The sequence below is a fragment of the Penicillium paradoxum genome (genome assembly GCF_028828445.1).
Source record: "Penicillium paradoxum strain IBT 22861 chromosome Unknown utg000006l_segment0_segment0, whole genome shotgun sequence".
NCBI lineage: Eukaryota > Fungi > Ascomycota > Eurotiomycetes > Eurotiales > Aspergillaceae > Penicillium > Penicillium paradoxum.
The window spans coordinates 1858112-1872607 of record NW_026643184.1 but is presented as its reverse complement, the minus strand read 5'-3'; the positions used below and the strand labels follow the sequence as shown (position 1 = coordinate 1872607).

The 14496-nt window shown below is 50.7% G+C and overlaps 5 protein-coding genes across 5 annotated transcripts; 3 read left to right on the top strand and 2 right to left on the bottom strand.

Annotated features, from left to right (window-relative positions):
- Positions 1 to 61: 61 nt before the first annotated feature.
- Positions 62 to 1393, top strand: N7457_007129 (uncharacterized protein; the record flags this gene model as incomplete). The annotated part of the gene is made up of 1 exon (XM_057178172.1): positions 62 to 1393. One exon carries the CDS (start codon positions 62 to 64, stop codon positions 1391 to 1393), a length of 1332 nt encoding a protein of 443 aa, XP_057029916.1.
- Positions 1394 to 1796: 403 nt separating this feature from the next.
- On the bottom strand, positions 1797 to 2748 carry N7457_007128 (uncharacterized protein; the record flags this gene model as incomplete). Its single annotated transcript, XM_057178171.1, has 4 exons — positions 1797 to 2027; positions 2078 to 2491; positions 2551 to 2627; positions 2688 to 2748. 4 exons carry the CDS (start codon positions 2746 to 2748, stop codon positions 1797 to 1799), a joined length of 783 nt encoding a protein of 260 aa, XP_057029915.1.
- A 791-nt stretch (positions 2749 to 3539) lies between these two features.
- N7457_007127 (F-box and WD domain protein) lies at positions 3540 to 6119 on the bottom strand (the record flags this gene model as incomplete). Its single annotated transcript, XM_057178170.1, has 2 exons — positions 3540 to 5779; positions 5900 to 6119. The coding sequence occupies 2 exons, from the start codon at positions 6117 to 6119 to the stop codon at positions 3540 to 3542; spliced, it is 2460 nt and encodes an 819-aa protein (XP_057029914.1).
- Positions 6120 to 7875: 1756 nt separating this feature from the next.
- N7457_007126 (Rho family guanine nucleotide exchange factor CDC24) lies at positions 7876 to 10840 on the top strand (the record flags this gene model as incomplete). Its single annotated transcript, XM_057178169.1, has 4 exons — positions 7876 to 8850; positions 8910 to 9164; positions 9238 to 9424; positions 9483 to 10840. The coding sequence occupies 4 exons, from the start codon at positions 7876 to 7878 to the stop codon at positions 10838 to 10840; spliced, it is 2775 nt and encodes a 924-aa protein (XP_057029913.1).
- A 1038-nt stretch (positions 10841 to 11878) lies between these two features.
- Positions 11879 to 13516, top strand: N7457_007125 (pyridoxal phosphate-dependent aminotransferase; the record flags this gene model as incomplete). The annotated part of the gene is made up of 4 exons (XM_057178168.1): positions 11879 to 11963; positions 12018 to 12493; positions 12570 to 12855; positions 12915 to 13516. The coding sequence occupies 4 exons, from the start codon at positions 11879 to 11881 to the stop codon at positions 13514 to 13516; spliced, it is 1449 nt and encodes a 482-aa protein (XP_057029912.1).
- Between the last annotated feature and the right edge of the window lie 980 nt (positions 13517 to 14496).

Below are 14496 nucleotides of genomic sequence, written 5' to 3'. Positions count from 1 at the left end.
CCGATTCTACGCATCTCTCTCTCATGAGAACGCCATTAACGAGCAGGGCTTAGCTGCAAATATGGCCAGATTCCTTCCCACAGGTTCAAAAGAAGATCAATCTCCCACAGATGAACTGACCAGGCGAGGAAGACGACAGAGAATGGCAGGAAAGCTTGAACACCACACCAAACAGTTGTCTGACCAATGCTGGCAAGCCACACGCCGGACGAGGCCTTCTTTAGGGAGAACGGCATCGAGACCTGACCCGCCTCATTCTTTCCATCGCAAGGCTGTATCCCTCGATACGAATGATGAGAGTGCTCCTAAGCCAAGATGGCCTGGTAATATGGGGCCTGCAATAACGACTGTTCAACCTCGATATCCACCACCTAAAAGAACGCCTACACCACCTGGTGTGCCCTCCTTTGGCACTCCAGAGGCTATGAGCTACTCTGCCCAGTTTCTGATGCCAGACAACAATGCACGACCAACCCCAAGCCTGGGACGCGGCGGCCCTACTGATGAACAACGTAGCAGCTCGTATGGCGAGACCATAAGGAGATTCTTTGGTTTCTCTTCTATGTCTCGTGCCGGTGGACTTTCTGTTCGTGGTATAGGAAGAGCCCAGGATGGAACTATAGTGCAGGGTCGTTTTCCCTATCGACAAAGTGGTCATGGAATGAATGTCGGCCGACAGCTTCAGGACCACCCCTTCCATCGACTCAATCTTCCAATTGCCCATCCTGGACTTGCAGATGCAAGCCATGATCATGATATCGAGACTGCACAGGCAAAGGATGGTCTTAAGGTTCGCTCAAGAAGACATTTTCAGCTAGCCGATTCGTCATCCAGACGACATTTGCTCTCGCCAGGGCGTGCATTCTCCTTCCCATCAACCCCAGAATCTGCCGTAGTAAACCATCCACGGCAGCCCCGAGCTACTGCAATCCTTGGCCTGCCGCGCAATCTTTCTGTGTCGGATGTTCCGTCCATAACTATAACATCTACGGACCCAACGGAAGCTTCCATCCAAGGGACTAGGGCAAATAGAGACCATCTTCCTCCCAATCCTTCCCGGTTACATACCGTTCTTACTATGGCGGTCCGCGGTGGCAGTGCAGATGAAGACCCTCATGCAGGTATGCCTGTCTGTGCGGACGTCCTGTCTTGGGTTAAATCTCAGACTTGCCTCTGCTGTTGCTTCAGCAGCTATGAGGAGCCAGAAAGTCCTTCTTCTCTTGGGCCAACCAGCTCACAAGAAACATATGCTACTGCCCAGAGCCAGCTATCGCCTGCTGAATCTCAAAATGAAAACCCGGAGGGAAATACTCGTCTCCAAAGCCTCCAACTATGGATCTCATCCGTATACGGTGTCATGTTTCCGACCCTGGTAAATCCTACCGCTGTATAACATCTTGCTCAACTGCTATGCACCGCCTGTCGCTTTACTGTCACAATAATACGTTTTGTCATTCTCTTTTGCGTGGTCAATACGTTCATAGGGGTGTCTTATCCTTAATTAGACGTTGTCCTCATATATTGTTCCTGTACATACATTCTTCTGCCAGCTGATCTTCTCTTCTCATGGACAGGAGATGCATCCGTTGCCCTACGTGGAATATCACCCATGCTTCTTCCCTATCCATAACAGATGATCCAACGTTTCAGGTTCTTCGAATGTACGATTCTTCATACAAATCCGTATGATCAAAACCTGTAGATGCTTCCATGTGTGCTAAACCTAATTCAGACTCGTGCTATTACTACGGATCACTAGAATAACCCATCTCTCTCAAGTCTCCTTCGTATCATTCTCATTTCCCAGGAGCCGAGAACGACCAATCCCGAGGGAACAGACCACCCTGCACATCATCCCTACCACAGAAGAAATCATCGTATTTCGCAATACGACTCTCCGGATCCTCAGCCTGCGCATAGTACTTATCTCCCAAAGCCTTAAACGCAGGATCCTTCCACATAGTCTCCATCCACGCCAAAGCATCCGGCCCCGCAGCATCTAGAGGAAGACCATAGGAGCGGAACCGCTGGAACAAAGTCAGCCAACACTCCCAACCCAAGAGAAGAGATAACCCACCCAAAGAACCGGCCAAAAGAACGCATCCGCAATCCCAAACCCACCAAACAAAAACCCTTCATCGACTTCCCCCAGCAGCGCAAGACGTTCTTTCGTCACCTTACGCGCTGAATCCCAGATGCCCAACATGCGCTCGATCTCTACACCCGCACCCTCCGGAACGGGCACGTTGCCTGTATACCGAGCGACGAAGTTCGTGGGGAATGCGTTCCTGAGCACGGGGAACCCGGAATGCATCTGGGCGGCGGCGCTGCGGGCCAGGGCGCGCAGGTGGCGGTCTCGTGGCCAGAGGGGGAGGGATGGGTTAGATTCGGCGAGGAACTCGCAGATGGCGAGGGAATCGGTGATTGTTGTTTGAGGGAGGGAATGGCATTGTAGAATTGGGACGAGACCGGTTGGGGAAGCGGCTTTTATCTATGGGATTGTGAGTATGGCTCTATATATAATGGGGTTGGATACTTGGGTATGCGTACTTCGGCGACTTGCACGAATTGATGCGTGTATGGGATTTGGAAGTATTCCAGTACTGCTTCAACGCGCGCTGTCCAGCCTGTGTGTTATGTTAGTTATGGGGATGTGGTTGCGCGGTGGATTTAGGGCTGCGGCGTACTGGAGTAGCGGGTGTGTAGGCCGATGAGATGGTATTCGGGGGTTTCCGTGGCTATAGTCATACTGAAGAAGATTTTCGTAACGCAGGAGATGGGAGGATTGTAAGGTTGTCAGCGTCCTAAGGTGGGATATAGGTAAATTTATACAAATTGGTTCTAGACTCGTTCACGGGTACAGTTCGTGGTGAGTCAACACGGCCGCACGGGGTCCGGCGGGTCTGGCTCTCCAAGATTCGTATCCGGGGCCATTGGCCAATTGAAGTCGAATTGAATATGGGTTTATATCCATAGGCCAAGGGATGGGGTGAGAATGTCTATTCTGGGAGTCGAAACTTTCAAATGATCGTTTAGATCAAGCTCATGTGATGCTAATCATAATAAAACTATGGAGATATTGCTGCGCTGTCGCCATGCGAGAAAGGAACCCTCAGAAGGAATAAGAATAGGGAAAAGACAGGTGAAACCGAAAAGAGTATGGGAAACACTGGATAGCCGAATATGTCTCCTCGAGCAGTAGTGAAAATAAGAGATGCATCGTAGAGTGAGTAGAAAAAAAAAAGAAGAAAAAAGCAAGAGCCCATCGTGTACACAGGAGACGAGATAAAGGGGATGGACATGGGAGGGAAGGAGGACATGAAGAGATAGAGAAGGAGAAGGAAGGCTGCACCTTGTGCGCAAAGTAGAGAAGACACAATGCAGTCGCATGGATGCTAGTAGTAGGTCACTAATCGAATTGTACTAACCATGTATTCATCAAGGGTTCAGAGTTCGCGCCCAGCGCAGATAATGTGGCAAGTGCACCGGAAAAGTAGAAAAACAGATGCCGATATTAATAGGTGTAGAAGCGGGAAAGATCAAAGACCCTGGAAGAATGGACAAGCCTCGATGATTTCTTCATCGTCGCAGGCAAAGTCCCATCCCACGATGCGAGGGTCCACGCTGGCACAAATGATCTTCCTGGAGTCAAACTGAAGTTTGAATACCCTCGCAGTTGGCTGGGGCATTAGAGGCGGTCTTCGTGGATGGATGTGATGATGGTGGTGGTGAGCAGGAGTTGGATTGGCTGCTTGTGCGTTGGTAATCACAGGTGCTGCTTGTGCCTGGGCCTGGTTCAGAGTTGGGTTGGGGTTGGCGTTTTGCCCACCAGGTTGAGACGTGGGAAGTGTCACCAAAGCTTGCGCCGCATGTGTTTGTTGAGCTTGAGCCGCAACAGTAGTTCGTGCCACTTGGCTGAGGTTTGAACGAGTGGCATTGGCAACAGCATCGTTTTGTCGCAGTTGATAGGCCATGGTCCATCTGCCATCTCGGTCTTTGTGCCAAATCAAGATTGACTCGTCGTAGGAACCAGAGACGATGCGGGCCCAGCTGCTGCCTCCTCCGCCGGGTGGGATTTTTGCCCCCAAAGCAGTGATATCACGAGGAGCCCGTGATCCCGCGGTGTTTGTCTGGTAGCCATTGCGTCGTTGCTCCCTAGCACCCCGGTCGACGGGCAATCCGGCCTCTTGAGCAGCAAAGAACTCAGTTTCCACCGCTAGCGCTTCTTCTCGTAGGGCTTCCTCGGCGCCTGGAGGATCACCAAACCCTGCTTGAAGGGTTCGAACGAGGTTGCTATGACCCCGCAGACACGCCACCTCGGCACCGGAGACATGATCATAGATGCGAACCGTATTATCATTGCTGCCACTGATGATTCTTCGGCTGTCAAACTCGACACATGCAATGCCTTTTTCATGGCCCATTAAGGTCTTTGAGCAAGTACCGGTGCGAATATTCCAGACCTTAATCATCCTATCTCCAGACGCTGTCACAATTTCATCACCGTGGATCTGCATCGCATTAACGGCAGCTCCATGTCCTTCCACAGTCATAAGCAACGTGTAAGGTACTAAGGCTTTGTAGTGCTCATGCGCGATGCCAGCTTCAAGCATGTTCGGTTCAACCTCGTTGAGATCGATGATATATGACGGATAAGTGGCCCCTGATCCTCGACAGATTCGCGGATAATCCTGATCGTTGGGTAGAAGATCTCTGCGATTCCATACTTTAACAGTCCGATCTTTGGAGCACGTAACAAGGTAGCGACGGTCGAACTTGAGATTAAGTACCGAGTCCATATGCGCTTTCTCGATTTGATGAATCTTTTGTCCAGTGGAAAATTTCCACACAATAACGCTCTTGTCGCTGCTGCCAGAGATGATGATATCTTCCTCTGGGCGAGGATCAAATTGGAGGCAAAGGACCGATTTAATATGTCCCACAAGTGGGGGATATCGCAACCGCCGTGTGTCTAGATTCCAGACTCGCACGGTCCTGTCTCGGCTCCCACTGACGAGCCATCGCCCTTCGAACTGGATCGCATATACGCACTCTCGGTGGGCTTCTTCAGGATGAGATGGGTCAGGGAGTTGGAAGTTGGTGTAACGGCCATGATGCCAATTTGCTTCGAGTCGTCTGCGTTGTTTGTAGAGGTGAGCCCAGTTGACTTTGGCCCTTCCATTCGGGTCCCGCAAGAGGAGAGATGGCTGCAGAGGGGGATAGAGTGACAAAGGAGATTGGGGGAGCATAGTTGGCAGAATATTGTCAGAGTCATCAGCAAACGAATGTACAACTTGGTCATCATCATCAGTCATGTGGTGATCGCCTTCATTGTCGGCCTCAGCGGGCGCGGGCCCAAACATGGTGCTTCCTTGATTTTCAATACTTCGTGAATCGAGCCAGGTCGGTGGCACCCGCTTTTTATGCTTGGGCTCACCAAGATCGGGTTCCGAGTGTCGTAGGCGTGACTTTCGAGTTTGGGGTGACATGACCACCGATTGTTCGTGCTCAAACGCACGAATAGCAGGCACATCCATTCGCCATCCTTCATTGAGATAGAGAAATCTCCATAGACCCGAGTCTAGGATACGTTCACGCCATGAGCGGGACGCAAGCGAGGCATTCAGGAGTGTCCGAGGGTCGAGATAGGAAAAGACCTCCCATGTAAGTTCCGGGGGAAGTTTGATGACAGGGTCCATATGGAGAATGGGGTTCAGTCGCTCAACGACTGCGGCGATGCTCGAGGTCCGTAGCGATCGAAGGAGGCTGTATGCGAGCTCTGGTGAGAAAAACCTGGGTCAGCAACGTGTGTAACAAGGTAATAGCTCAACAGGGCCCATGCTTCGTGGGTATTGTGGCAATTACCACAGGGGAGACAAAGGGAAAGATATGGTCTTACCAGCTCTGCCGGCCTCACTTTGAGCGAGCACCCAATTTGGAAGCGTCATGACATTGTCCGATCCCAGGTCCTTTTCAGCCTGGCTTCGAGTGTCGTCGGAGTAACCTTCATCTAGCTTAAATGAGGGCGACAGAGAGGGCGCAGGGAAATCAGAGACAGCGGTTGTCTGCAGTTGTAGTGTAGAGGGGATTTGAGCATTGGGCATAGACTCTCCCTCCATTGATGCGTGTTTTCCAGAGGGATCTGCGTCGTCCCGATGAGTCGATGCGCGAAGATCAACGACTTCGCGCGATGTCTGTGAAATCCAGCAGGAAAGGGTTCGCGAATAGATAGGGCATAGAAAAATAAATGAGCGAAGATTTGGGTCTTTCTTTTGCACGAGAAGGGTTGGCGAGAGGGAGATCACGAGAAGTAGTTGAGCACCTGGCCAGCTGGGTTGGCCTCGGATTGTCACGTCACGTTGGGACACAATAGGATCCACCAAATTGATAGATCGCAATTGTTGCGAACGTCGAAACACAATGGAAGACGATCTCAATCAAGGCAGATAACCGAGGAGCTTTTCAATCTCTGAAAATACTATAAATCACAATGAATATGTTTACATTATTGTCTACGCGCGGAATGGACATTGTTCTCCCGGCGAGTCACGTGGTTGTGATATCCTGAAGGTCAAGCTCTGTTTTACACGCAGATCCTCCGTACATCTATATAACTATACTCCGTACATCTGTCCCAGGTTGTATGATTGCCTCGTGCGAGGAAAAAAAAAGCGGGGACTCTTTCTCCAAGTATCATGAGAGTTGACGACGCACTGAAAGACAAGCCAATAACGACGGGCCGAATCCGCAATGTCTCACATGGGTTATATCGATGGAGTGCGATATGTTCCGTAGATATCAAGCTTGGATCCCGCTTGTAAGCAGCATAGAACATGGATCGAAGAAGGTCCATTTGACTATCAACTTTCCCCTCAATCTATCCTGCATGGTTAGGGCCCACGGCTGTGGTTAGCTTCCCCCATGCCTGGCTTCGGGCTTTTGTAGGCTGAAAACAAGGTTGAGCATGCTTCAAGTTGGTCACGGCGTGCAACAAGCATCGAATCCAAAGATGCAATAGACTAATATCCCATCTATCAGTAAACCGGTCTGGAGGAATGTTGTACTCGAAGATATCAAAAGCCAACTGCCCCTCTCCACATCCCACCGCCCCATGGAACACGCGCTAAACCCTTTGAGGCAACTGAACAGTCTCCTTCGGCTCACCCTCTCCAAGGATCACTGTTCCTCTGTTCCATCAGCAGAACTCTCATCTGTGGTGCGTGCTCTTGTTGTTTTGTTTCTCTGCCTCATCATCCAACTTCCGGGGCCCATTTTGTTTCGATTTGCCTCATTCTATAACTCCGTTGTCGCGCCCCCTTTTCTCGTGACCTCGATTGCCCTCGTCCTAGTGACTGGCTCTTTCGCAAAGTTGTTCCGGACTTTCTTTCCCCTGATTTGACTCGCTTGCCCGGCTGCAGCAGTCATCCAAACCAAGAATCCCCATACCCCATCGATTGGGGTCGGCTGCAGATCGGAATATATCCCTCGAGCCCCTCCTTTTCCCTCAGAAAGTGACGGTGCATCGTACTTGATATCCGTGCTCTTGTTTCAAACAAGTATACATATATATCTATCACCTTGTTGCCTCTGATCTCGAGGGCGTTTCCCGGGACACCCAAATATAACAATCATACCTACGACCGAAACGATCCCATCGCTGTCAGTCTCCGGATTTCGAGCGAAACTCCCTTGATAGATATCTCTGCACCGTGCAGCTCACACCCACCCGGGGAATCCATGATCGTCACCTCTCCTTTTCCGACGCTCGTCGATTCCTCCGAACATACCCCATCTTCGGTCTGCTGTGCAGATTTAAATTGAGCCTGGCTGCTCTAACTCATCTATATCTGGATCTGGTCCTCGAAGAAATTCGATATGATTGACTCTGCGGCCATGAGCGGCGCTCCAGTCGCTGAGGATAACATCATCAATCGGCGCGGTGGAGAGTCGATTTATCAGAGCTGTGTCAACCTGAGGAAGCGGCTATCCGAGGTTCCCAACTTTGAATCCTATCTGCAAGAGATGGACGATGATGATCGCATGAGAGGGAATACGGATCCGGTAGCTTCTTTGTGGAGCTGTCTCAGAAACGGTTATCCCCTATTAAGCATTTATAATGCGTCTGGTCCCGAGGAACAACTAGAAATTGATCCTGGCAAGGTGACCGAGGCAAAACGTCCTAAAGCAGCGACCTTTAAGTTCTTGCAGGCTTGTTTACAAGAACTAGCATTCCCTCAACAGGATTGCTTTTTGATCACCGATCTTTACGGCGAGAGCACAACGGGATTTATCAAAGTGATCAAAATGGTCAATCGTGTTGTGGACATCCTTGAGATGCAAGGCCAATTGAAGCAATCCGAAGTTTCAGAGACCCCCACAGGCGCAAAGGCCAATGTGAAACTTACCAAGCGAGAGCATATTTTGAAGGAGCTTTTGGAGACAGAGCGCGATTATGTTCATCACCTGCAAAATCTCCAGGCGCTCAAGAAGGAATTAGAGGAGACGGGGGCTTTGACTGGCGACGCGAGCCATCAGATTTTCCTCAACTTGAACAACTTGCTCGACTTTGCCCAGCGGTTCCTGATTCGTATGGAGCAGCACTATGCTCTGCCAGAGGAAATGCAGAACTGGGGTCACCTCTTCTTCTCCCATGAAGACGCCTTCCGCCAGTATGAACCGTTCATTGCCAACCAGCTGCGTTGTGACGACGCTTGTATGAAAGAATGGGATAAAATCAAGAATGCGCCACGCCATATAGACCTACAACAAATGGTCGCTCAACCGAAAACACTGAATGGATTCTTTGTGAAACCCTTCCAGCGCTTGACTCGATACCCGCTTATGTTATTGGTGAGTAAATCAAAAAATTCGTTTCAGAGCAACGAGCTAATGTGTCTGTACTTTTCCAGGAACTACGCAAACAATTAGAAGACCCGCAACTCAAGACCGATATTACTCATGCGGTCGACTGTATTCAAAATGTGTTGGACTTCGCCAATGAGGCAATTCACAAAGAACATCTGGCCGCGGCAGTGGTTGATCTCTCCGAACGTGTTGACGATTGGAAAGCATTGAAAATGGAGTCTTTCGGAGATCTCCTCCGCTTTGGCACGTTCCAAGTTGTCAAGGGAGACAGTGGAAAGGATAAGGATAACGAGAGAGAGGTATGTTTGTCTTGTTGACATGGGCGGTTCCCCCCTTGGCTTTGAAATGACACATCGCTAACATGGCTCTCAGTATCACATTTATCTCTTCGAGCGAATTCTTCTCTGCTGCAAAGACATTAACCCCAACAAGCAAAAGACTAAGCTCATGATGCAGAAAGACAGGCCATCATTGAATGGGAAAGGGAAGGCTCGTCTTCAGTTGAAGGGCCGAATCTACATGGCCAATGTCACAGATATTGTTTGTCTTCAGAAGCCTGGTGAGTACTAAAATTGTTTTCTCGTGTTGGGAAATATTCATCTAACCGGCTCAAATAGGTCTCTACCGTATTCAGATCTTCTGGAAAGGAGATCCTGGCGTTGTCGATAATTTTATCATCCGCTATGTCAATGAAGACACCATGCGGCATTGGTACAAAGACATTGACACCCAACGAACCATTCAAGCGGAGCGACGCACCATGCGCAATACTGGTACATCCGATAGCGAGTTTACATACCTGGAGGGCATGGCCAACATGCCTAATCCCTATCAACAAGAGTATGACACCGATGATACCAACAACAAAGATCCGTACCATTCCGAATTCCCTATGAGCCGTAATGCATCCAGTACCAGCCTGAGGACTCGATCTGCCACCGGTGGCAGCACCGGCTCTGTTCACCCCAACGGCCGACCCCGCTATGCGGGGGCTGATCCCTCGCTCTCGGTTCACACCCAATTCCCTGGCAGTGGAAATATGTCTCCTAGTGATCGAAATGCGAACTCCTACTTCTCCCCCACAGAGCCTCCATCCACGAGGTCGAGCTCCCAATCTGCAGGATTTACCTTTAGTCGTCAAAACACGAACTCTACAACTCAATCGACGGCTTGGAGTGAGGATTCTGTTCGCTACACAGCACCAGCATTGTCTCGTGTGACATCGCGAGAAGGGTCAACAACTGCGGCATATTTCCCAGCTCAGCCTAATGGACGGGCTGCTCAGCGTCCGTCTTTGCCTCCGCTCTCGGGCTCCCAAGCCCACGCTGCGAATGGTATGGCCCAGCGTATGCGATCAGCCAGTAGCCCTGATATTCACCACCACAATAACAACCCTGAGTCACGGCGTTACATGGGTGTGCACACTATGCAGACAGTCGATAACGTTCCGGTGCCACCGATTCCTGCGCACATGGCTAACATGAAAGCACCTGTCAACCGCAGCCAGAACAGCTCGCCTACCAACAACCAACTCCCTATTCGTGTCCAGCCACAACTCCATACCACACATTTCAATGAGCCAGAATATAATGACGCCCGCAACTCTGGCCAAATCTCGGATCATGCCACATCGCCTCTGACACAAGAGCCAGAGGGAGGAGACCCATACATGCCCACTCAGCTCAAGGCTAAAGTGAACTTCGAGGATAACTATGTCACACTGGTGATTGCGACTAATATCTTGTTCCGTTCATTGATCGATCGCGTGGATGCTAAACTTGCTCGGTTCACTGATCGATCTATCGGTAATAAAACCGTCCGACTGCGCTACCGCGATGAAGATGAAGATTTCGTCACAATCGATAGCGATGAGGCGGTCCAACTCGCTTTCATGGAATGGCGGGAGCAACATCGCGATATGCTTGCCAAGGGCTTGGTGGGAGAGATTCAGCTCTACTGCCAAGTGGTCGACTAGATCATCGGTTCCTTGTCTGCTTTCCCGCTGTTTGAATTAATACCACTTATTCCCTCCGAGGATCCCATCGATCCTCGTCGTTCTGACACTTTGCATCGTCTGCGGCGCTCGTTCTCCCAGCCTTTTACTTTTTCCAACTGGATTGGCTTGAAACTGTTGAGCAGCCTTTCTTGGGGAGATACTTCTTTCTATCTTTCCTTCTTCTTTGTGACTTTCAGCGAGCCACACGTGGCAAACCATGTAGTCGGGCCGTGGCGTCTCGGCGTGAGCATCTGCATAATGATTTGTTTACGGCATGAATGATGTCCCGGTGACGAGGTGAAGGGATTGTCGAAAGACGTCCCTTGTGCATTGTTTGAATTTGCGTTCCAAGTTTTTTTTATGAGAGTTGTCATCTCTTCACTGGTCTATTAGTCGATATCCACGAACGTACGAGGCAGTTTACCTGTATACGTATATATTTCCCTTTCGAGACTGTTAGACCCTGTATCCACTTGCCTATCTGATCGGGATGCCGATTCTTGGCAGGGGACCTAAGCCGTAGCTAGAGCTCTAGCTTAGAGCTATATATTTATGGATATACTTGCTCTTTATGGAGGACTCTCGTTGACCTTGAAGCTGCACTCCAGATATGCACATGTGCCCAACTACCTACACGTACACGGAGGTACCGCAATATTCCCTCTCGGCAAAAACGGCAGCTCGAGCTTTGAAACCATTGACCAATCACCAAAATAGTATATGAGAAATACCGCAAACTATATGATCGTTGCGTGACTATTGAACGCATTGAAGTGTGTGCCTGGTGGCCCTGGCGTCCGAAGCAATATTGGATGGTGCTGTCGGTGATTTCGTCGAATCGTCGGGCACGATTTGTTGGCAAGCGTCTTATTATAAACAAAGGTGGGCTGGAAGAGGGGGGGGGGGGGGGTTTATTCCCTCCCACTCCGCTTCTTTTGTCTTTTAAATACTTCTCATCCCTTGGAAATCTAGTGAAATCCCAACTATAGTTCTTACCACGATCAGAAGCTGCCAAGAATGTCTTTCTCCGGCCGCCGCCTCAGCCTCTTACGCCCGTCTGACAGCCGCCGCTTCTCCACCAACAAGGAACTGTCGGAAAATGGTACGCGCTTCTGCCACTGACAGCCTTCACAATTCTAACATTGGATATCTTCAGAGCTCCGGTCAGAGACTCACCGGCAATTCCGAGCTGCTCACGAAGGTCACCGTCCCCACGCCGGTCTCGATGCTTCCCGTGCTTCCACCGGTGTGGTCTGGTGCACGGAACGAGCCTCCGAACATGGCTACTCCGAGGATCCCTCCAGCTGGGCCAACTTAGGCCAGGGTGCCCCAGAGGCTGACGATGAGATCGAGGGAAGCTTCCCTCGTCCGACATCAATCCCAATCTCCTCCGCTGCTCGGGAGTATGGCCCGACCGCCGGTATCAAGCCGCTGCGTGCCGCCGTGGCTCGTCTGTACAACGATCACTACCGTCAGGGCAAGGAGAGCCAGTATACCTGGGAGAATGTCTGCATTGTTCCCGGCGGCCGCGCCGGCCTGATTCGCATTGCCGCTATCCTGGGCAACTCGTACCTGTCCTTCCCCATCCCCGATTACTCTGCGTATTCGGAGATGTTGACACTGTTCAAGAACGTGCGTTTCTCAAAGAGCTTGAGTTGAGCCGCATTGTGTGTGTTCTACCATTTCACTAACTCTCCATTGCCTGTAGATTGCTCCCATCCCTCTGCCTCTCTCAAAGGATGACCACTACCACATCCACCCCAACAAGATCGCTGAGGAAATCGCCCGTGGCACTCAGGTGCTGCTGACCTCCAACCCCCGTAACCCCACAGGCCACTTCGTCTCGCAAGAGGAGCTGGTGGAAATCCAGGATCTCTGCCGTGACCGTGCAACTCTCATCCTAGACGAGTTCTATGGCGGATACAACTACACCACTGACTGCGACGGATCGACGATCAGCGGTGCCGCGAACGTCATCGACGTTAACAAGGATGGTACGAAATCCAATCCAAGAGTTACGTTGTATCCATCCAAAAGCTAACTCGAATCACAGATGTGCTTCTGATCGACGGACTCACAAAGCGCTTCCGTCTACCCGGTTGGCGTATTGCGTGGGTCGTCGGCCCAAAGGAATTCGTCGATGCCCTGGGATCTGCAGGCTCATACCTGGACGGTGGTGCGAACGTTCCGTTCCAGGAGGCTGCGATCCCGATGCTGGAGCCGTCGCTGGTGCGCACGGAAATGCAGGCGCTACAGAGCCACTTCAAGGAGAAGCGTGACTACGTCCTGAAGAGACTGTACGAAATTGGTTTCCGTGTCCACGACATCCCCCAGGCGACATTCTATATCTGGCTCGATCTGACCTCACTCGACCCGCCCCTGCCTCCCCAGGCTAACATCTCTGACGGTCTGAACTTCTTTAATGCCCTGCTCTCCGAGAAGGTCATTGTTGTCCCTGGTATCTTCTTCGACTTGAACCCGGCCAAGCGTCGTGATCTCTTCGACAGCCCATGTCACCACTTCGTGCGTCTGAGCTATGGACCCAAGATGGACGTGTTGAAGATGGGTCTCGATGGTATTGAGCGTGTCATTAACCGTGCCCGTGGGATGAGTGCGCCGAACTGGGACGACGAGGTTGCCGTGTCAGATGATTAGATTGCCTTTTCCAGTCTTAGCCGCACCATCCTAGACATTTTGGGTTGATCTAGAGTGTGAATCCGAAGTCAGACTACCTAGGTAACATGCCATGTCTGGCCACCACTTTACCTAACGGTAGCGTCATACATTACCTAGAATTTTTAATTGCAAACCATCCAATTCATGGAATTGATCCTTCCACCAACAGCAAGAAAGAAGGCGCTTCCCAGAATCAAGACTCGCGGACACCCGATTGGACATGCATTAACTGGGAGTATACCCTGTCCACCCAAGTCACCATACTCATTCCAAGCCACAATCCTATCTTCACAGCCCAGCATCGACCCCCCAAACGTAACAGAAACACGAGGTTCCTCCAACGTTGCATACGTACCTGCATGGCGGAAAAAAAAAACATACAAACCTCCATAAATCCTTTCCCTGCTTACATCCCCAGCCCAGAAAGCCCAGCCATCGGTGGCCAATATCTCAACGCCCCCTTAGGTCATGTATATACGAAACTAGCCTCAGCCGAAAAATACCACTCGCCATGTGCCTCTTTTTTTATTTATTTCTCTACCTTATCTCAAGTTCATATGTACACAGTACCTTGCGCCGTTGTCTCAAACCTCGCCCATCCCGCCAAGCCACAAGTTCCATTCCGTCTCGTGTTTCCTTCCCGTTCCCGAATCGTTCAGGACGATTCTCTCCGTGCAGCTACTGGGTGCATCCTCGCCGACATCATTTGTATTGAAACGGGTGTCTCGCCATCTGGACCGCATCGGGGCGTCGCACGGAGGGGAAGTGCTTAGAAACGCGGCCGGTACCGAGTCGTACACCCGTGAGACCGTCCCGAGGGGTTGATATCGGGAGATTGGATGGCGCTGATGTTTTTTGGTTCCGAGTCATTTGTCCCGTGGAGATACGATATACTTCAGATGTCATACAATAGAGATGGGCCAGTGACAGGTGCTGGTAGGGGTTTCGTTTAATGTTGC